Source organism: Miniopterus schreibersii (genome assembly GCF_964146895.1).
Source record: "Miniopterus schreibersii genome assembly, chromosome: 1".
In the NCBI taxonomy this organism is placed as follows: domain Eukaryota; kingdom Metazoa; phylum Chordata; class Mammalia; order Chiroptera; family Miniopteridae; genus Miniopterus; species Miniopterus schreibersii.
Window position 1 is genome coordinate 168,847,132 of NC_138101.1, and position 21,300 is coordinate 168,868,431.

At 34.1% G+C, this 21,300-nt stretch overlaps 1 protein-coding gene across 7 annotated transcripts in view; it reads left to right on the plus strand.

Annotated features, from left to right (window-relative positions):
* KTN1 (kinectin 1) overlaps positions 1-21,300 on the plus strand; it is a 96,255-nt gene that overhangs the window by 39,565 nt on the left and 35,390 nt on the right. For all 7 annotated transcript variants that reach the window (XM_081150882.1, XM_081150879.1, XM_081150880.1 and 4 more), the window contains exons 9-25: positions 615-747; positions 2,112-2,199; positions 6,725-6,891; positions 7,319-7,387; positions 8,726-8,763; positions 9,440-9,530; positions 9,891-9,959; positions 10,732-10,769; positions 10,920-11,001; positions 11,802-11,870; positions 16,782-16,816; positions 17,237-17,327; positions 17,999-18,067; positions 18,693-18,730; positions 19,635-19,725; positions 19,872-19,940; positions 21,047-21,084. In XM_081150882.1, the coding sequence (XP_081007008.1) occupies positions 615-747; positions 2,112-2,199; positions 6,725-6,891; positions 7,319-7,387; positions 8,726-8,763; positions 9,440-9,530; positions 9,891-9,959; positions 10,732-10,769; positions 10,920-11,001; positions 11,802-11,870; positions 16,782-16,816; positions 17,237-17,327; positions 17,999-18,067; positions 18,693-18,730; positions 19,635-19,725; positions 19,872-19,940; positions 21,047-21,084 (1,275 nt within the window). The remainder of the gene's footprint in view (positions 1-614; positions 748-2,111; positions 2,200-6,724; positions 6,892-7,318; positions 7,388-8,725; positions 8,764-9,439; positions 9,531-9,890; positions 9,960-10,731; positions 10,770-10,919; positions 11,002-11,801; positions 11,871-16,781; positions 16,817-17,236; positions 17,328-17,998; positions 18,068-18,692; positions 18,731-19,634; positions 19,726-19,871; positions 19,941-21,046; positions 21,085-21,300) is intronic.

The window sequence follows — 21,300 nt, forward strand, 5'->3', positions numbered from 1 at the left end:
ATTCCTGTGATAGTTATATAGTTGGCTCTGGGCTATACTTTGAGAAACAGTGCACTAGAGAAGACTAGCAGCATGCTTACAGAGACTAAACACTAACTGGCTGATTTTAATAGATTTTCAGAACATTAGTTTGAGGGCGACACTGTTGATTCTGCTTATGAGTGTGGTCATTCATTTTCTTGATTATATTGTAGTGATTTTAGAATTTGTGTAATTGTCATCAGAATGATTCACAGGTTACACTCAACCAACTTTATTATTAGTAGTCACTTACAGCCTTCCTTTTCAGTTGGCTATAAGTGGAATTACTGACTCAGCAACACTAATATAAAATATATTTTGGCCCTAGCTAGTTTGGCTCAGTTGTTAGAGCATCTGCCTGCGGACTGAAGGGTCCCGGGTTCAGTTCTGGCCAAGGGCACATACCTCAGTTGCAGGCTCGATCCCTGCATGCAGGAGGCAACTAGTCGATGCATCTCTCTCACATCGATGTCCCCCCTGAAAAGCAATGGAAAAAGTATCCTCGGGTGAGGGTGAAAAAAAATAAAATGTTTTGTTATTCTTTATATGGGTTTATAATAATGGAAAGTTCCTAATCGAGTTACTGTTTTCAGGCAGTCTGCTGAACTAAATAAACTGCGCCAGGATTATGCTAGATTGGTGAATGAGCTGACTGAGAAAACAGGAAAGCTTCAACAAGAGGAAGTCCAAAAGAAGAATGCTGAGCAAGCAGTTACTCAGCTGAAGGTGATATATTTCCACCTTTATTTATCATTTCATAATTAATGTACACATTCAATTCAATGACTTAAATGTATATAAAGGTTTGAGATGTGTAGTTTGAGGCTTAATGGGACCTGTAGTGCTCTGCCTATATAGACGTGTGTGTACTAATGTAAGACTTGAATATAGGCTTAAGTTTGAAGTTAAAGACTGTTTGAAGATAATGAAAAATGAAATTAGCCGATTGACAAGTATAACCAGTTGAATTTCATCTTATATATGGAGGTTAGGGTCTACCTGTGTAAGGCAAAAATCATGTAGTTAAAATTACCTTCAACATCACTTATCCATAACTTGAATTCTTAGTAAGTTCAGCAAAGCCTATTTTTCTTCCAGCATTAGAATAGATTATTTTCCCCTGTATCAACACAAGACCAAGTAATGCTCCAGTAGCTTTTACTTGAGCCATAGTACACAAAAATTATACACTGTTTCCTTAGATACCAGAATTTTTCTTTAGATACTTGGTAAGTTGAAATGCTTATACTGAGAAGAGATGCATGGGTTTGCTGAGGCTGTCTGAGAGATTAATAGATTTGTTTCTCTTGCACTTTATAGCATATGCACGTTGAGTAGACTGATGGGTAGGATTGTATTTTCTTCCTTTTACTGGGGAGAGTATTTGTTGAGTGTGTAGTTGAATTTGTGTAAGTTAACTGTATTAGTTTCCTACCTAGGTATTTGATACAATCATACCTTGATACTAGTTTCAGAGTAGCAGGGATTAAAAGGGCTTTGGGAAAATTGAATGTAGAAAATAGGGTAATTTTTGTTTTCTTGATGGATCCCTGTGGGAGATTGATATAATTGTTCTTTCTTTTAGTTAATATTTGTCTTGCTGATATATTTACTGCTGGCATTTATAAATATGGAAGTTTGTTCTCTGTAGACATGGATAAGTAGATAATGACACTAGAGATTAAAGTGTTGTGCTATACCTCAAATTATAAATTATAGGTACCTACTGAAATTTAGCAATAAAGATACCATCCTGTCTTTTGAAAGCCTATCAGCTCAAGGAAGATTAATGGAAAAAAGATTATAGCTAAGTGGATCAGATATATACATAGTAGTAGCTATATTGATCCACCAGCACAAATATTGTTTTGAAATAATTTCCAATCTGTAAATTCTGTATATTGGGAGTAGAATGGCTATGGCTGGTAATATCCATGCATATTACCAGGCTAGGCATATCTGCCTATCTTATTAAAATGTAGAAGATTAGTTGTTGGAATAAGCAGTTTTATGGTACAACAGTAAAGGTAGAGGATAATTAAAAAAAAAAATTGCAATCCTATGTTTATGCTGATTTATCCATTCTCTAGGTTCAACTACAAGAAGCTGAGAGAAGGCGGGAAGAAGTCCAAAGTTATATCAGGAAGAGAACAGCGGAGCATGAAGCAGCACAGCAAGGTAAGGCGATGAGGTAGTCATGTAAATATAGTATATAATTCTGGGTAAAATTGCCTCCCCTTTCCATATGTGGAGAACTTATAGTTTGGCATTTTGGTTATAGCTCAATAAAAATAGCTTTTACACTTTTAGAGTACCTTTATTTCTTTAACATTTCTTAGGGTTTTAAAAATAAGCACTGTAGCCCGGCCGGTGTGGCTCAGCTGGTTAGAGCGTCTTTCTGTACACTGAAAGGTTGTGGATTCGATTTTGTCAGGGCATGTGCAGGAAGGCAACTGATTGATGTCTCTCTCTCTCACATTGATGTTTCTCTCTCTTCCCTTTTCCCCCTCTCTAAAATCAGTTAGCATGTCCTCAGGTGAAGATTTAAAAACAACAACACTCTAATAGCTTTGTCTGAATCATTAAGTTGCAGAAAAATTATAGTCCATAATAGGGTAATGGGAGCCTAGCTGTATGTGTTTCTTTTCTGTAGTTACTTATTCCTTTTGGTTCCTTGATCACCTCTTCATTTGATTTTTTATTTCTAAGGAAGGACTCACTTCCTATGTTGTGAAGAGAAAAACAAGAGCATTGCAATTCCAAGTAGTTGACTTAAACTACCTACTACTTAAATACTTTCACCACTTATTCTTAATTTGATGAATACATCTGGAGATCATGGAGCTTGTGTGTGTTATTTATAGCTTCACTACTCCCTTTGTCCCACGAAAGAGGTGATGAGCTAATAAAATATAATTTTAAACAATAAGGTAGATCATGCAGAGTTTGGCTCTTTAGACCTTTGGTTTCCTCTGATTTTTTTCCTTCTCCCCAGTATTTTCCTTTGGTTCAATATTTAAATATACCCAAGATATTAAAGACCTTTTTCTTTATATGTAAAGTTTATATTTATGTTAAGATACATTAGCTTATTTTTAAAATTAATATTTTATATTTAATCAACAAAGCATACAAGAATTTTGCCAAAAGAATTGTAACTATAAGCTATATATAACTCCAAACTATATAATTATAAACTGTAAAACCTCACTCTGACCAGAAGCAGTTACTTTTGCTTTTAGTATTTTCTGTCATATCTTTTTTATGTTAATACAAATTATTTTTTAATGAAAAGTGCTTTTTAAAAAATTACATTTATTGGGATAACCTTGGTTAATAGGGTCATATAGGTTTTAAGTGTACATTACTATGATACATGATCTATATATTGCATGTGTGCCCACCACCCAAAGTCAGATCATCTTACACCACCATATACTTGGCCCCCTTTACCCTTTACTACCTCCCCACCTCCTTCCCTCTGGTAACCACCATACTGTTGTCTGTCTGTCTCTCTGAGTTTCAGTTTTATATACCGCATATGAGTGGAATATGGTTCTTAGCTTTTTTGACTGACTTAGTTCACTTAGCATAGTATTCTCAATGTCCATCCATGCTGTTGCAAATGGCAGCATTTCATCTTTTCTTATGGCTGAGTAGTAGTCCTTAGAATAAATATGTACCGTATCTTCTTTCTCTAGTGCTCTATTGAAGGACACTTTGGTTGTCTCCATGTCTTGGCCACCATGAATAATGCTGCAATGAACATAGGGGTGCATATATCTTTGCAAATAAAAGTTTTTGAGTTGTTTGGGTAGATACCCAGAAGAGGGATTGCTTGGTCATATGGTGTCTCTATTCTTAATTCTTTGAGGAACCTCCATACTGTTTTCCATAGTGGTTGTACCAGTTTATATTCCTACCAGCAGTGGATGAAGGTTCCTTTTTCTCCATAACCTCTCCAGCACTTGTTATTACCTGTCTTGTTGATAGTAGCCATTCTAACAGGTTTGAGGGTGATAGCTCATTGTAGTTTTGATTTGTATTTCCCTGATGACTAATGAAGTTGAACATCTTTTCATATACCTGATGGCTGTTTATATGTTTTCTTCGGAGAGGTATCTGTTCAGGTCTTCTGCTCACTTTTAAATTGGATTGTTTGTTTGTTTGGTATTGAGTTGTATGAGTTCTTTATATATTTTGGATATTAACCCCTTGTCTGAGCTGTTTTGCAAATAACATCTGCCATTCAGTTGGTTGCCTTTTTGTTTTGTAGTCAAGTTTCTTTTGCTATGCAGAAGCTTTTTAGTTTGATACAGTCCTATTTATTTTTGTCTTTACTTCCCTTGCCTTTGAGGTCAAATTCATAAAATGTTCTCTATGACCAAAGTCTATAAGTTTAGTACCTATGTTTTTTTCTATGTAAGTTATTGTTTCAGATCTTATATTTAGGTCTTTGATCCATTTTGAATTAATTTATGCACCTGGGGACAAACTAATCTAGTTTCATTCTTTTGCATGTGGCGTTCCAATTTTCCAGCACCATTTATTGAAGAGGCTTTCTTTAAAAAATGACATGAGGATTTTGATGGGGATTGCATTAGATCTGTAGATTGCTTTTGGTAATATGGCCATTTTCACTATGTTGATTCTTCCAACTCATGAACACGGAATGTCTTTCCATTTCATTGTGTGTTTTTCAATCTCTTTTAATAATGCTTTGTAGTTTTCAGTATATAGGTCCTTCACATCCTTTGTTAAGTTTATTCCTAGGTATTTTATTTTGGTTGCAATTGTATTATATTTCTAAATAAGCACATTATTTATATTTATATTGCTATCTCTTGGTGTAGGCATCAGTTAACTTTCTATCATAGGAAATGAGGGTTTAATACTGTCACACCATTTCTCCCACCTTCCCCTCGTCCTTATGATATGGTTATATATACTTTTTGATCATGTCAGTATTCATTGTTTACATCATTATGACACTGTGTACTCAGTGCTGAGCCAAGATAAATAATAAAACTGCAATTCTTTTCTTGAACAATGTTTTAATTTTCTGGAGCTAATTGCTGCTTTATGTGTTTTTAAGTTGCTTGATCTTTGTTATACCTTTTAAATTTTTACCCGTGGTTAAACTCCCTTTAACATGCTCCGCCTCCCCTAGCCTCTCAACATGCTACATAATGGGGACCCTATTAGTTTTTCCTGGGGATGTCCCTTTCGAGTCCTCAGTCTTCCTGTTTGAGTATTCAATAGTTTTTAGGTTTGCTCCATAGCTATCTTCCTGAGACTCCCTTTTGTCTCTATTCTGTTTTCTGGGTTCTGTGTCATCACCATCTTTCTTGCTTTTCTCCCTCATTTAATAGCAGATGTTTTAGTGGCTTCACAAACATTTGTTTGTATATCTGAAAATATTTTATTCTTTCTGCTTTTGCTTGATTTGCAGTTTGACTAGATGTAGAGTTCTGGGTTGAAAATAATTTTTCCACAGATTTAACTTACACTGTTGCTGGTAAGGAATCTTATGCTCTTTTGAGTTCTAAACCTGGACATTACCATTATATGTTTAATATTTAGGAGCTCTTTTATGAATTGTGTTCCATTCTGATATTAGTGTCTCCTTATGGAAGAAACATCTTACTTTTCTTAAAACATATCTAATACACACACATATACACATTTCCTCTTCTCTGTATTTGCCTCCCTATCTTTGGTGGTAGTGGTCTGTGTTCTGCCCCTGTCATCCCTCCTCTCTGTTTTGGAGTTGTGTTACGGGGCCAGGAGGCAGCTCTCATAATGCCAGTATCGAGTATTCCTGAACCTTTCTAGGTTTCTGGAACACTTGCCCTTTTCTTGTCTCTGCCAAGTTAGTGATCATCTCTCATTCATTTTGTCTTAATTTCTTGTGATTTGGAGTTACATTTACTTCTGATTGCATCAAGTATAGTTTGTGTTTGTTTCTCTTTTTTCTTTTGCTGTTTTGGAGTTATTAGAAGAGAAGCAGACACAAACTTTTTACTTAATCTTATACCAGGGCATTTGCCAGCTTTCAGCTTCTTTCTCTGCTTTCCAGGTAGGAGAGTACAGGGAATTTACAAGAAATTCACTAAATAACTTACTAAAGTACTTACTACAGTGTCTTTGGGAAATAAAGAATGCTTTCAAGAATGCTTTCAAGAATGCCAGTGTGGCTTGGTTGGGCATCATCCCATGCACTAGAAAGGTTACTGGTTCAATTGCTAGTCAGGTCAAGGCACATGCCAGGGTTGCGTGTTCAGTCCCCAGAGGGGGGCATGCAGGAGACAGCCTATCGATGTTTTGCTTTCACATCCATGTGCCTCTCCCTCTCTCTCTAAAAAAAAAAAATAAAATCAATAAAATAGAAAAAAAAGGGTATAACAGTTTTAAACATCATTTACTATTCAGTTAACACATTTATTAACTGTGTACCAAGCCTTGGTCACAGCTCTGATTCAGAAAAGGTAATATGTGATTTCAAAAAGCTGGGAGAGGAGACAAATTAGTACCGTGTGGCAGTTACTGTGATTAAAAGTAAGCATAAATTGTTCAGGGGAGCCATATGCAGGCAGGAAGGAGAGAGCAGAGGAGAGATTCAAGGAGAGTTTTCTAGAGGAGACAATGTCTACACTAAAGATGAGTATCAGTAACCAGGAAAAAATGCAATGCTGTGTTACAGATTTACAGAGTAAATTTGTGGCCAAAGAAAATGAAGTACAGAGTCTGCATAGTAAGCTTACAGATACACTGGTATCAAAACAGCAGTTGGAACAAAGACTAATGCAGTTAATGGAATTGGAGCAAAAAAGGGTGAACAAAGAAGAGTCTCTGCAAATGCAACTTCAGGTATCTAGTTTTCTCTCTTTTAAAAAATAAAGGTGGGAAGTCCTTGGACGTATCTGTGTAGAAGAGAGAAGATAGTCTGCCTTGTCCTAATTCTGGAGTGGTGATGAATAATTAAAACTTAATCTTTGCGCATTCGTCACAGTATGGTGTGTTTGAATATGTACTTGAAGATTTCCTCACCCACGGTCTTAGGCTTTTTCTATTAGATTAGGAATAACACAACATATTCTTAATATCTACCTTATAAATTAACTCTCCAAAAGAATGCCTCATCATTGTTGCTTTAAAATGATGTCTTTTGGAATCTAAGAAGGCCCTTTTAAAGATAAACACATGTACCTATAAGTCATTTTTGTTCATATGCATTGGTATATTTGTTAACAGCACACTTTCCCCCCCTCTCCTTTTTGGTTGCTATTTATGAAAGGATATTTTGGAGCAGAATGAGGCTTTGAAAGCTCAAATTCAACAATTCCACTCCCAGATAGCAGCCCAGGTAATGGTGCTTTCTTATTGCTTATCATTACTAATAGCTTCCTAGCTGTGTAACTAATCATCTGAGTGCTTGTTGCATGCTGAGTACTGGATTAGTAGTTGGGAGACTAGTCATTGAATCAACATTGATGATCCTGAGCACGAAATACTCTGATAATTATATATAGTGCTGTGGGAAAGCAATAAGAAATCCAAATCTAGCTAATTGAGAGGTAGGTTAGAGAGTTTTTACCATTGGAGGAAAAAATGTCCACAATTCTGTCACAGAACAGGAGGAATTGGCCAAATGGTGTCAAGAATAGTAATTTGTGTATTAGAAGTGTACTCTGATACTGACTAGCCAAAATTTTATATGCCCTCAGGTGGTAGCAGTATTCTAACCATAACTCTCAGATTATATATGCAAAAGATCCTTGTAAGATTTATATTTCAGTGTAGTGAGGGAGGAAACCTTCCAAAGTTTTGCAAGTGTTATTACAAGACCTGTTTTTCTTTAGCCTCATTTTTATGTTATGTAGATAGGTGGATACAGTCTTTAGAATATAAGTGATACAACAATAAGGAAAGAGAGTAAAAACTTCTGAGCACTTAACTTGTTTCCAGAATATACATACTGTGAGTTTTAATTCTTCAACTTTAAAATTCTAAAAATTGCTTGAAGAGAAAGTATTAGCTTAGAATAGAAGTTACCTTTCTGTATAAAAAGTAGTTTTAACATAAAAAACTTGTTTTTAAGGTTAAGGCAGATTTAAAGTCCTAAAACTTTGAGATAGCAAACATTTTTTTCAGTTGCTTTCTTTTAGAAACTGTAGTCTAAAATGGGAAGAATTATATACTGTAGGAAAGGATGTTTGTGTGTTTTATGGATGTGTATGTATATGTAAATTATCAAGTCAAGTTGAATTGAAATCCAAGTTATTAGCTGAAAGGTCGCTCTAGAAAATTTATCAGGAATTAAATGCTTAGAGGATGCTATAAGTACCTATTAAAAAGTAAAGATGAGCATAGGTATTACCAAAAAGCTTAATTCTTACCTTAATCATGAACTGTATCATTTCATTATTGGTAACTGTTACTTAGAAAAAGAAGTAAAGGATGAAAAATGGAGTTTGTGACTGTTTTTTCTATGTTTTGTTGCTTTGCTGGTTGTTGGTGATCAAATTTGCCTTCAAAATATTAGCTACTATTTATTGAACACTAATCATGGGCCAGATGCAGCCTTAACAATTTTATATACTTTAATTTCGTTTAATTTTTAAAGCTCTGTTGTAATGATGATTGTAAAACTTTTAAACTTTGTCTTAAATGCTTTTATGTTGACACTGTTGTTCTTTCTTAGACCTCTGCTTCAGTTCTAGCAGAAGAATTACATAAAGTGTAAGCCTGCCTTTCTACATTTCTCTTATAATTGCTTAGTCACCATTAACTGATACCTGTTAGATTCAACACTTACGATTAAATTTATATTCTAACTTGTTCAGGAAATACTCTCAATTAAATTTGGAGCAACTTTTGCTCCCACCCTCTCAGTGATTTGGTCCCTGAAAGAGGTTACACGTTCTGTGTTTTTGTCTTCATAAAAAGAGTTGGGGAAATTTTTTTCATTTGTGCTTGAGCATTTATGTGGGAGAGATAATTATGATTTGAGGTCAGTGGAAGTTGATTAGTTTTTGTACCTAATAAGTAGTTGCAGGTACTCTGTGTCTAACTATGTGGTGGTGGCCAAAACAAAGTTCTGTTTTTTTGTGTGTGTATTATGTAATTGAGTTAAGAAGCCCTAAAATCTGGTTTTGACATTGCCAGGCTGTGAGCTTACTTATTTCATATAGGAAAGGATGTTTGTGTGTTTCCAATAATTTAAAAAGTTACTTATTTGACCTCAAGTTTTAAAATAAGGGTAGGTATTTTAAGGAGCTATAGTAACGCATATGACAGTTATTCCTAAACTGCAAGGGGCTGTAAGAGTGGAAGGTACAGTTATGTGAGAAACTATTTGATTTGTGCTTTGACTTCTAAATGTTTATTGAATGTACAAATGTATTTCCCGTTAAAGGATTGCAGAAAAGGATAAGCAGATAAAACAGACTGAAGATTCTTTAGCAAATGAACATGATCATTTAACAAGTAAAGAGGAGGAACTTAAGGTACAGTAATTATTGTAAATGGCTGAAGTATTTCACAGGCATTTGAGTTACCCTGATCTAGTAATCATTGTATGTGTCTGTGAAGAATGGAAAATACCCTAGAATTTGTTTGAAAAGTGGCTCTTTTCTAAACTACAAAATCCTTTTTAGCCCTCTAAGAAGAGAAGTTTAAAGGGTTTTTCTCACATGATACAATTGACAATAATTTGGGAAATATGCTAAACAACAGGAATTGATGGTTTCTCTTATTTAAGAAATCATCATTTGAGACTTTTGCTTTCAGACCTTTGCTTAAGTAGAAGAGTGATAAATTTCAAAGTCAATTATATTAAAAATTTCTAATTCTATTTTTCCTTCTAGGATATACAGAATATGAATTTCTTATTAAAAGCTGAAGTGCAAAAATTACAGGCCTTGGCAAATGAACAGGTAGATCTTTATTGCTTTAGAGCATTTACCTCAGAATTTCAGTTTGTCTGAACTTATTTTTATTGGTATTGCAAGCCCTCATTTTACTCATCGAGATAGTAAATAAATATTACAGTTACTCGTGTCTTTGCTGCATGGTGTATTGTTGAACATCTCTTCTATTTGACTATGACTCTCAGAACCCACTTAGATGTTAACTATTTCCATGTTGAAATTAATGTTCCATCCCGAGAATTGACCACTTTTGAGATATCAGAGGAACAGTTAAAACACTCTTAATGTGTTGATTTGTTTAGCCTCCTGTCATTTAGTTAAAAAAGGATATATCTTTTTATTAGGATAAAGGTGATCAGTAAGAAGTACAAAATATTGGATAGCAAAATGTGTTATAGAAATGTATGATATTGCTTTAATTTTATTTACTCCAAATATATGAATATAGCTTTTTAAAAAAAATTATTTAAAAAATATATTAATTTCAGAGAGAGGAAGGGAGAGGGAGACAGAGAGAGAGAGAGAGAGAGAGAGAAACGTCAATGATGAGAGTCACTGATCGGCTGCCTCCTGAATGCCCCCCACTGGGGATCGAGCCTGCAACCCAGGCATGTGCCCTGACTGGAATCCAAGATCTCTTGGATCATAGGTCAGTGCTCAACCACTGAGCCACACCTGCCAGGGTGAATGTAACTTTTTAACATGTACAAATAAGTAAAAGAATAGTTTAGAGTACTTCCTGAGAAATGATATAATTCTCATCTCATTCTAAACACAGGTTGCTGCTGCACATGAACTGGAGAAAATGCAAAAAAGGTAATGTATTGTTCTACATGGAGCCATTCATACATTTATGTCTAAGTATAATTACAGAGAATATTGCTGCTTATAACTGACAGTTGTACACATCATTTATGTAAACTCTTTGAATATATGAAGTGTTTTAATTGATTTTTTTTCTCATAGTATTCATGTTAAGGATGATAAAATAAGACTGCTTGAAGAGCAGCTACAGTGTGAAATTTCAAACAAAATGGAAGAATTTAAGGTGTGTGATTAAGTTTGTTATCCCAGCTTTTTTTGAACAACCTTGTAGTAGTTTTTAGTTAAAGTGAAACTAGAAATACCACTTTATGTGTAATGACTCTGAAACAGTGTTTTTATAGTTTATTTGGGGACTTATATAAACAATGAATTTTATCATAGACTTTTTGCCTAGATTATTTTATTATCTCTTTTTAGAACAGACTTTGGAAATTTGTTTTGCCCCAGCTTTTTCTCTATAGTTTTCAGTTGTCAGTTTGTGATGGTTTTATCTGTCTCTGTGGTTGGTGCTAATTTTTGGTCATGGCCAGCCAGCTTGAGTGCTGTAAAGCATTCTGATTGCCAGGGTGCATCTCTGTGTTGTATGATTTGCTTTATTTGGACTTTTATTTTCTAGTACTCATGAAAGCAGGGTTTCCCAGATTCCATTGGCACAAACTGTTCAACTCTTTGAAATACCCTTGAAAGCAGTTCCAAGCACAGTGTTAACACTGTTTTGGATAAACCACATGACTGAAATGGGGGGCTCAGTAGAATTGGTTTTAGAGGTTATTAGAGATTATTGTACATATACTTTATACTAGGACTGTATTCCTGTACTCTGGAATGTATTCACTGAAGCTGGAAACTGGAGCCATGTGAAATTTGCATCCTTACAGACATTAGTATATAATTCACCTGTCACTTTATTAGTACTTAAAGCAATAATATGGGTTTGATTTTCTTTTTTTTCAAAAACCCATTCAAATTATTGCTTTGTTACCTTTTCTTAATAAAACAGTAAATTGAGATTCTTTCTTACAGATTTTAAGTGACCAAAACAAAGCATTACAATTAGAAGTTCAGAAGCTACAGACTCTTGTTTCTGAACAGGTAAGGCTTTTCATGAGTTACAAGGTAGAAATATCCAATACAGAACAAGATCTGCTGCTTCTTAAATAGTAACCAATTCACTTATTTTGAAAAATTCTGCTTGACTATAGATATGTCTTTTAATTGCATTTCTATTCTTCTTGTGCTTATCAAATATCTAAGCTAAGGAAAATACAATTTTTCTTCCTGAAAGGAAGCTAATACTAACATGTTTATAAGTACCCCTATCCCGAAAAGAAAGAAAAGTGTAATAGGATCCATAAAAATAACTTTTTAAGTAATTTTGATACATTTGGCTCTCAAGATAAAAGTCCTTAGACTTGGAGCCTCACTTTCTCTAAGGCAGCATGATTTCGTAAAAAGAGAATGGGTTTGAAACCTAATACCAGCACTTAAAGCAGAATGATGTTTGTCAAATTGTTTAACCGTTCTGAGACATCTCATTCCAAGTCTTTCACATTTTATTTACATCATAAACTTGGTAGATTTAAATGATGAAGTTTATGTATAGTGCTTAGCCTAATGCTTTGTATATAGCAGGCATCTTAAACCTTAATATCTTTACCTTAGAATATTTATTTTTTCCATCTCATTTCCATCCCCTACTGCCATCATATGTTTTTCTATAATTTATAGCAAGCCATCAAAAGTATAGTAGCCTGAATAAGCTTGGCTCCATAAACTAAAGCCCTAGGCAACATCCATCTTATGCCTGTTCCTGAGAGTTGCCTTCATACTCCTACACAACTCTTCAGATTTCAGTTTTAAAAAATATTCTAGAAACTCTTGGTATTAGGTGACACATTAAAATAGAAGCTTTGCATGTGTTTCTAATTTTTAGAACCCACTTTTATTAGAAACTGAAATGTAAGTTATTGCAAATGATAGCACTGCCTTCAGCAGGTACATGCTTGCTTTTTTATTTTAAAATTCACATTTATACAGGTATTGAATTGGTGTAAGTAGCTGTGCCAAATACTGTAGAAGTATTTTGGAAGTATTTTGTTAATATCTGTATATTCGGCAAGAGATAATCCACTTAATTTTCTCCTTTCAATATGATATTAAGTACTTTGCTTAATCTTTATTACTTTGTATATTCTTTATCCCTGAAAACTAAAGTTAATAGAAGAGAAAATTCTGAACATATGATATTTAGTGCAGGAATATGACTTTATTCCTCTATAAACCTAAAATATGGGACAATGGTTGTAAAATATTATTGAAATAACAACTTTTAGCACAAGATGGATTATTTTAATGAATAATAGTTTTATAAAGTTTTTAAATAGTCCACAGAACAAAATTTCATAGTCACACTTTTAAAATTTATTTAAAAGAATTATTTGATAAGAGTGGAAACTCATTTTATGGTACTAGCTTAAGACTTGCTCTTTGATAATTCTTAGAATTTTTCTCTTGTTCAGAAAGCTCTCTCTGTTTTTTACTTTAAAATATTATAGAAAGCATATGACCAGTGTTACATTTTTGGTTGTAGTTCTGACTTACCTGTCTCATCTTGGTGGACCAAAGAACCATCTCTTTGACTTTTTCTCTGGTCATTTCTTTTCTGTTGCTAATAGAAGAAGAGATAAAGATTAGTATAATTCTTGTTTTCATTTTCACCTTTCTTTAACCCCTTCCTGCCCAGCATTCCGAATTCCAAGTGACAGTTGAGAGATGAACAGTTCAGTTATTTAAAAAAATAACTTAGTGCTTTTGCCCCATGAACTTTTATCCTGAAGGAAAAGATTGAGCTTATTTAAGCAGAAACCAACAATGGTGCCAGGTTGTTGTTTTTTAAGGTGTAGGAAGCAGAAAGACAACAGGTACCAGGTAAGGTAACCTGTTTATACACTAAAGAAATGAAAGCTCCATTTGGGGGTCAGCCTGTGGAAAGATGATGCAAATAAATCAGTTACAAAATCTCATTTAGTCAGAATAAAATAAAACTTTGGGGGGGGGTGAGGGTTCTTAGCTGTCCCTTTTTTTGAGCATAGTGACTTTTTAGCAAGGGAGTAGCACAACTTTTTATTTTATTCTAGTAGGTTTTTAAGATTCAGTTATCAAGATTATTAAGTAAAAACTATATGGGAGTAGGAAGTTTTTTTCTCTTTCCCTTGCTGCCTGGTCATTTTTTTTCTTTTTCCTGTTTTCAGTTGTTTCTTTTTTTAAAAAAATTTATTGTTGAGAGTATTACAGATGTGTGATTGTATTTTATTGCAGAAGTATTCATTGTTATTTAAGATGTAGTTTCAAAAATCATCTAGAAAGGAAAAAAACTGGATTAGATTACACCAATAATGTATAAAGTAAAAATGTTGGATAGATGCTAAGCTGCGTCAGTTTTGTACAATTGAATATTGAATGAGCAATTGACCAAGAGTACTTGTTAAACTGTGACCTCCTTTAAGGAAATTTCAACTTATTAAATATTTACTAATGGAGTACATACTAGGAACTATGTTACATGCTAAGGCTACAGAGATGAATGAGACTTGGTTCCTGTCCTCAAGAATATGGTTTAGTGTGGAGATAGGTATATAACACAGAAAAGTGCGATGAATAAAATTCTTGAACTGTGTGTACAGGTTAGGAGGAAGAGATAATGAATTCTATTGGAAGGAGAGGGTGAAGATGCACAGAGAAGAGGGGGCAGCTAAACCTGATTTTGAAAAATGGCCATGAATTTGCCAAACAGTTAAGGAGCAATCCAGGCCGAGGGGATTCAGTGTTAAATGTCATGGCAGTATATGGTAAAATTGGTATATTTAGAGCATATTATAGAAGTGCAAAGTATGAGGTGTAAGGAGGAGAGAGTCAGTAGGGCCTTATCATGGAGAACTTTGTATGCTGTGTAAGGACCTGAACTTGATTTAGCATGTAGGTATGTGTTTGAAGGGTGCTGCAAGAATAAGCGTTTTGTCTAGCATTTTAGATAGATCACGCTGGTGACAGTGAGGTGTTTGAATTTATTTAGGGGAGAAGTAAAATACAACTGAGTGGTTAAGGTGCAGTTAAGTTGGACTTAATAGTAGTGTCTTTTCTTTCAGTCCTCATCCAGGGACATGCTTTTCATTGGCTCTAGAGAGAGAGGAAGGGAGAGGGAGAGAGATACTGATGTGAGAGAGAAACATCTATCAGTTGCCTCCTGTATATGACCCTACAGGGATTGAACCTGCAACCCAGGTACCTGCCCTGACCAGGAATCGAACCCGTGACCCTTTAGTTGGTGCACGGGATGATGTTCTGACCAACTGAGCCACACCTGCCAGGGTTGTCTTTTTCTTTTTTAATTGAGCTTTAATTGACACTAATGTTATATACAACATAATGATTTGATATTTGTGTATATTGTTAAATGATCACCACTGTAAGTGTGGTTAGCATCTGTCACCATGCATAGTTACAAACTTTGTGTTAAGTCTTTATGTGAGATGGTATTCATTAGAAATAAAGATGGACAAAAACCATCTTAATGAAAAATTTGTAAACTTACTGCATAATTTATTTTTCACAGTTTATAAACCTGATTTAATATACTTTTGACAGCTCTTATCTCCTTTGTGTTGGTAGGACAATTTTCCCATTTGGAAGTTCTTTCTGTACAACTCAAAATAATCCTTATGGACTAGAGGCAGGGAGGAAGATTAGGGTATTGTGATAGTTGAGAACAGTAAAGCTGAGAGCCTCGCCTAGGGCATAGAAGAAAAAGGGTTAATTTTAGAAATATGTAAGAAGTAGAACCTTGGGATTTGGATTTGGCATGGAAAATTAATAGTGTTCATGAAAAATGGTTGTAATAACATTGGGAAAAAATTAAGAAACTAGAGAAATTAGGAGAGAGCAGGTGGGGATGGGTGGAAGACAATGTTAAAGAAAAAAAGTCCCTAAACCTGTTTTTTCATGGTGCCTAGCTGCCTGTAGGCCTGGGGATGCTGAGCCGAAGCCCTGCTTCTGGACACAATAAATGATGACCGTGGGGAATTTTTTGTGTGTGGGAGGATGACAGGAGGGAGGCCAGTGGCAGGGGTCAACTTACATGTAATGGTGGGTGTTTTTTTCTTTCTCAGATATGTGTTTTTTTTTGTTTTGTTTTATAAATAAAAGGATTTTAGAGAGAGAGAGAGAGAGAGGGAGAGAGAAATAGCAATGTGAGAGAAACATTGGATTGATTGCCTCCCGCATGCACCCCGACTGGGACCGAACCCGCAACCTGAGTACGTGCCGACTGGGAACTGAAGTCCCGACCTTTTGGTGCATGGGTTTACGCTCAACCAACTGAGCCCCACCAGCCAGGGCTACATGTCATATTTTAATGCTTTATAAGAAGTATGTGATAATATATTGCTTCTGCAATTTATAATAAATTCTATATATTGGTCTGAATAGTAGTTATATAACCATCTATGTGCTAAAAATTCCTTTAGTTGTACATAGGATTTTTTTAACTTGCCTATATAAATGTTATACCTTAGTTTTAAAAGTTAAAAAAATTACATTTATAGAAAGAAAGAACAAAGCCTCCTTTCTTGGCCTTCGAGGCCTTAGAACCTTTGATTTTTTTTTTTTTTTTTATATATATGAAGAATTGAATTAATTAATGTAATGGAACTAAGGCACATTCCCTTCTTATCCTTAAGATTTTCTTATGTAGTAATTAAAGAATTATAACATACTAACTTCACTAGCCCATTTTATATTTCATATTTTCTATCTTGTGTAGCTGCTTCTCCTCTGTCTTGTGTTTGGTAAATTAATTCTTTAATTAGCATTTTTCAAATATGGGTCATCTTCCTTAATTTTGGATTTAATTAAAACTAAATCATTTTCATAGAATTCTATTTCTAAACTAATTTTACCTCATGTAGACTTGGTAAATTAAACTCTTTTTGGTGGTTTTAATTTTAGCCTAATAAAGATGTTGTGGAACAAATGGAAAAATGGTGAGTTTAAAATTTTATTTTCATATTTTAATGACTCAGTTCTACCAAATTTGAGATATCAGAATTTTAACTATATTAATTTAGATTCTCAAAATTCTTTTTGTATTTCACAATGGAAGAGAGTGATATGCTATTGATTGACTTGATTTGGGATTACATTAAGCTTGTGGGTGTCATGTGTGGCAGTGATTTACTTGTTTAGGCTAGTATGTAAACATGCATTACTTAAACACATTTTACGTATTGGTTAAGAAGTAGTACCCTTAGACCATAATCAGAGATCCTCAGAAATGTTTCTAGAATTAAATTTTATAAGGAACAATGGACACAGGAGTTAATCCATGTAAAATATTTATGAATGATATAATTCATTTACCTTGAAAAATAGTTCATACATATGTTTTAAATTTATAATTTCAGCATTCAAGAAAAAGATGAGAAGTTGAAGACCGTGGAAGAATTACTTGAAACTGGCCTTATTCAGGTGGCCACTAAAGAAGAGGAACTGAATGTAAAGTGCTTTTAGATTTGTTTTCCTTGTGGTTATTTGGTGAAGGGGTTTCACTGTAACTCATTTAAGATTTTCCCCATAGCTTTTAAACCGCATGGGAGTTACCCACATTTTATGACATGATTTTTTTCATGAAATTTAAGATTTTATTAGAAATACAAAAATGCATAGTTGATTATAGCATTCACTGCCTTAGTGAAGTAGACACTATTGTTATGGTTTGTAAAATATGCTTCCCCACCTCCACTCATGCTCAAATTATAACCAACAAAAACTAGCAGACTTCATAAGTTCATCAAATAGTATTGGAGACCAGAGAAAGGAGAGATTGTAGTTCTATTTTATGATTATCATAACTAACTTGAGTAGAATAGATAGGGTTGCTGGAAGAAATAACTTAAAAGATGTATTTGAGTTTAGGGTGACCTGTGATATGCTATGTGGTTGTGTGGTTGTGGAAACATAAATAGAAATACTTGTGGGGATTGAATTAAAAATGTATTTGGCTAGCGCTGGAAGTTATAGAATTGTAGACATATGGAAGAAGTGGGATTTCTGGGCCTTCCAGAGAGAAAAAGGAGCAGCTAAAGAAAAATAAGAAGTTAGTTTATTTTGAAGCTATTTTTTTTCAGAAAATAAAACTATGATCTGCTTATGTGTCTTTGAAAAAGGCAATAAGAACAGAAAATTCATCTTTGACAAAAGAAGTTCAAGACTTAAAGGCTAAGCAAAATGATCAGGTAATGTATTCAGTAGATCTTGCAACCATTTTCTTTTAAACAATGGACAGACCTGTTACATTCAAACATAACAAGTCTGTTGTGTGTCTGTTTATCCCTTCTCCAAAGTGGAATTTGTCAATTATAGTTTTAATCTGTGAATGATTAGTGATTTAATTGTCATTAACAGAAACAGCAATTTATTGGATGCTATCTATGTTCCAAGTACTAGGTAGAGTAGTCTAGGTAGGAGGTCATTGCTTTTTATGACAGTGATAAAAGGTTTGAGTATACAAACAGAAAGTGAGACTCTAAATAATAGTTGAAAGGGGCTACTTAAAATTAGGTAATTTTTTTAGTTATATTTTCTTTTTATCTAGTTAGAATTATTCAGTAATTTTAACATTTATGTGTTGATTTTTCTTTTGGCCTACACTTTCCATAAGTAGCCTTAAAGCAGCTTACTTTCAAAATGCTTTTCCTTTTCATAATTATGACATTGAAATCTAGTAAAAATTAATTCCTGAGTTTACTTTTCCCAGTTGGATTTTGGTGTAGTGGAAAATTTAAGGATAACATACTTTTCTGTTTCTGACCCATTCATATTTTGCGTAAATTACTAACTAGGATGCCTTCCTATTTCCAGGTTTCTTTTGCATCTCTAGTTGAAGAACTTAAGAAAGTGTAAGTAGTAACATTATTTAATTGGTCTTCCTCTTTTGGCCTTTTTGCTTAGTGCTGATAAATCTTATTTTATTGTGCAATTGAGATAATGATGTATGTTAGTTTAACTTTCACTCTAGAATTTTTTATTGATCAAATAAGCTGTGATTTCCCCAGTACAACGTGATTGTTAAAAAAATTTATTTCCATGATTGATTCCATTTATTTTCTTAACTTACAGCATTGAATTGTTAATTTTCTGTTTCTGTGGTAGAAACTATCAGAGAATAGGTTTTATGGGATGGGAAGATACGTTCCTTGCTTGTATCCTGTTTCTGAGATGTCTAGCACGTTTGATGCCATGATTGCGTATAAGTTCTGTCACAGCTTTTGCAGCCCTAGAAGCCGGTATTGTGGAGAGGAACTTGATTCTCTCTGCTCTTCTTCTGGGTACAATTCTTATATTCTCTGTGTACTTAAAAAAAAATAAATTAATATTTCTATTGATTTTAGAGAGAGAGGAAGGGAGAAGGATTAGTGAGATAGAAAAATTGATGGGCAGCCTCCTGCACGCCCCCTACTGGGGATGGAGTCTGAAACCTCGGCATGTGTCCTCACCGGGAATTGAACCAGTGACCTCTCTGTTCATGGGGTGATGCTCAACCACTGAGCAACACCGGCCAGGCCTCTGAGTACTTTTGAAGTATGTCACCAGCTTCTCCTTATGTGCATAGGCTTCAGTCATCTGGTAGTTACTGATTATTTCTCACTTAGAAAGAACTTGAAGTATTATTTCCACCTTCTGTCTGATATATTGCTAATTTATTTAATTGAGGAGAATTCATTTCGTGAGCTTATTCATGATTTGGTGCCATTCTTAGTTGGTGGTGATTTCTATTCAAGTTTAATACTACATTTCTTTAAGAATCCATGAAAAAGATGGAAAGATCAAGTCTGTGGAAGAGCTTCTGGAAGCTGAACTTCTCAAAGTTGCTAATAAGGAGAAAACGATTCAGGTATTGGGAGAGGGAAAACTGTGTGTTTTTTTTGTTTATCAACTTCAGTGAATACCATTTAATTTCATGTGTTCGTCTGTACCTTGCATTTTATGTCAATTTCTGTGTTTCCATTGTCCAATCTTGTCTGTTTTGTCATTGTCAAGGATTTGAAACAGGAAATAGAGGCTCTAAAAGAAGAAATAGGAAATGTCCAGCTTGAAAAGGCTCAACAGGTAAAAATCCCAGAGCCATAGCATGACAGATTTGTTAGTGTATTTGTATTTATGAGCTATTTGTTTTTTTCTTGTTACTTGGAAAAAAACCTCTTAGTAGTGTGATGTAAGTATATTGGGTTATGTGTTTTTTAATTTTTTTGCCTGATTTGAGAAAGGGTTCTTGATACTTTAATCAATGTGTCTTTGAACTGTTAAAGATATATTTTTAGAAAGTTTTCTGTATTAATGTTTCATTTTAGTTTGCCAACACAAAACACTGGTAAATCTTTTTTTAACTTTTTTCTTAACTGCATGGACTGTAATGTTTGGTTATAGAATATGTGTTGGTCAACCTTTGACTTTAGAACAAAGTACAGATTTCATATTTCAGAGGTAAAAATCGTTACTGAAAATAGATGAGTTTGGGTGAATTTAATCTGATAAGGCTTCATTGAAAAAATGGTGAGATTGCATGGAAGAGATGATTCACTCATTCATCTAATAGATTCATTCAACAATATTTTTTGAGTTCCTCCTCCTTGTCAAAGCAATATGTTAGTGATTGAAGGTAATGTGTTGAATGAAATGGGGTAGGATGAAAAGGCAAAACTCCTCTAAAGATGGATTGAGAGATCAGGAAAGTTTCTTCTGGAGGAATTAATATCTAAGCCAAGATCTGAAGGGACTCTAGGGGATAAAAGGTACTATAGAACTGTGTATGATAAGAAAATGAGATTAAAGAGGGATTCTATAGAATGCTGTTCAGTTGTTGGCCTTGAAGACTGGGAAAGAAGAGCTCTTATGTGGTAGGGAGGTAAGTGGGCAGTTTAATGTTCTGTTTTCACAATTACAGAAGTATGCCATTATTTAGACTTCCTTATTATTCATACCTATATTCCTTGCCACTACCTGCCCTCCTACCTTGTATTTTTAATTTGTTACTCATACTGTGTCATTGGAATCGAGATGACAGAATAAAAATGCATGTCATTTTGGCATGAATAATTCAGCTAGGATCTTTATAATTTGGAATGGATCTATTTTCAAGTTTATCATAAAGCTTTAATAAGGTAAGTTGAGAGGATTATGAATGCTTTTTCTCTGTTTTTTTCTTTGTATTTCAGTTATCTATCACTTCTCAAGTTCAGGAGCTTCAGAACTTGTAAGGACCATTTCTTTCATTTGCCTTTAATATTTCTTTTCAACAAGTTAAATACAATTATAACAAAAATCATAGCTTCTTTCTATTTGATTTCAAGTAATATTTTAGGGGATATCAAATTATACTTCAAAAGGCCTTAAGATCTTATGGTTTCATTAGGATTTAACATATAAGGTGGTGTTTTTTTTTTATATAGTAATGGGAATAGAGTGGGAA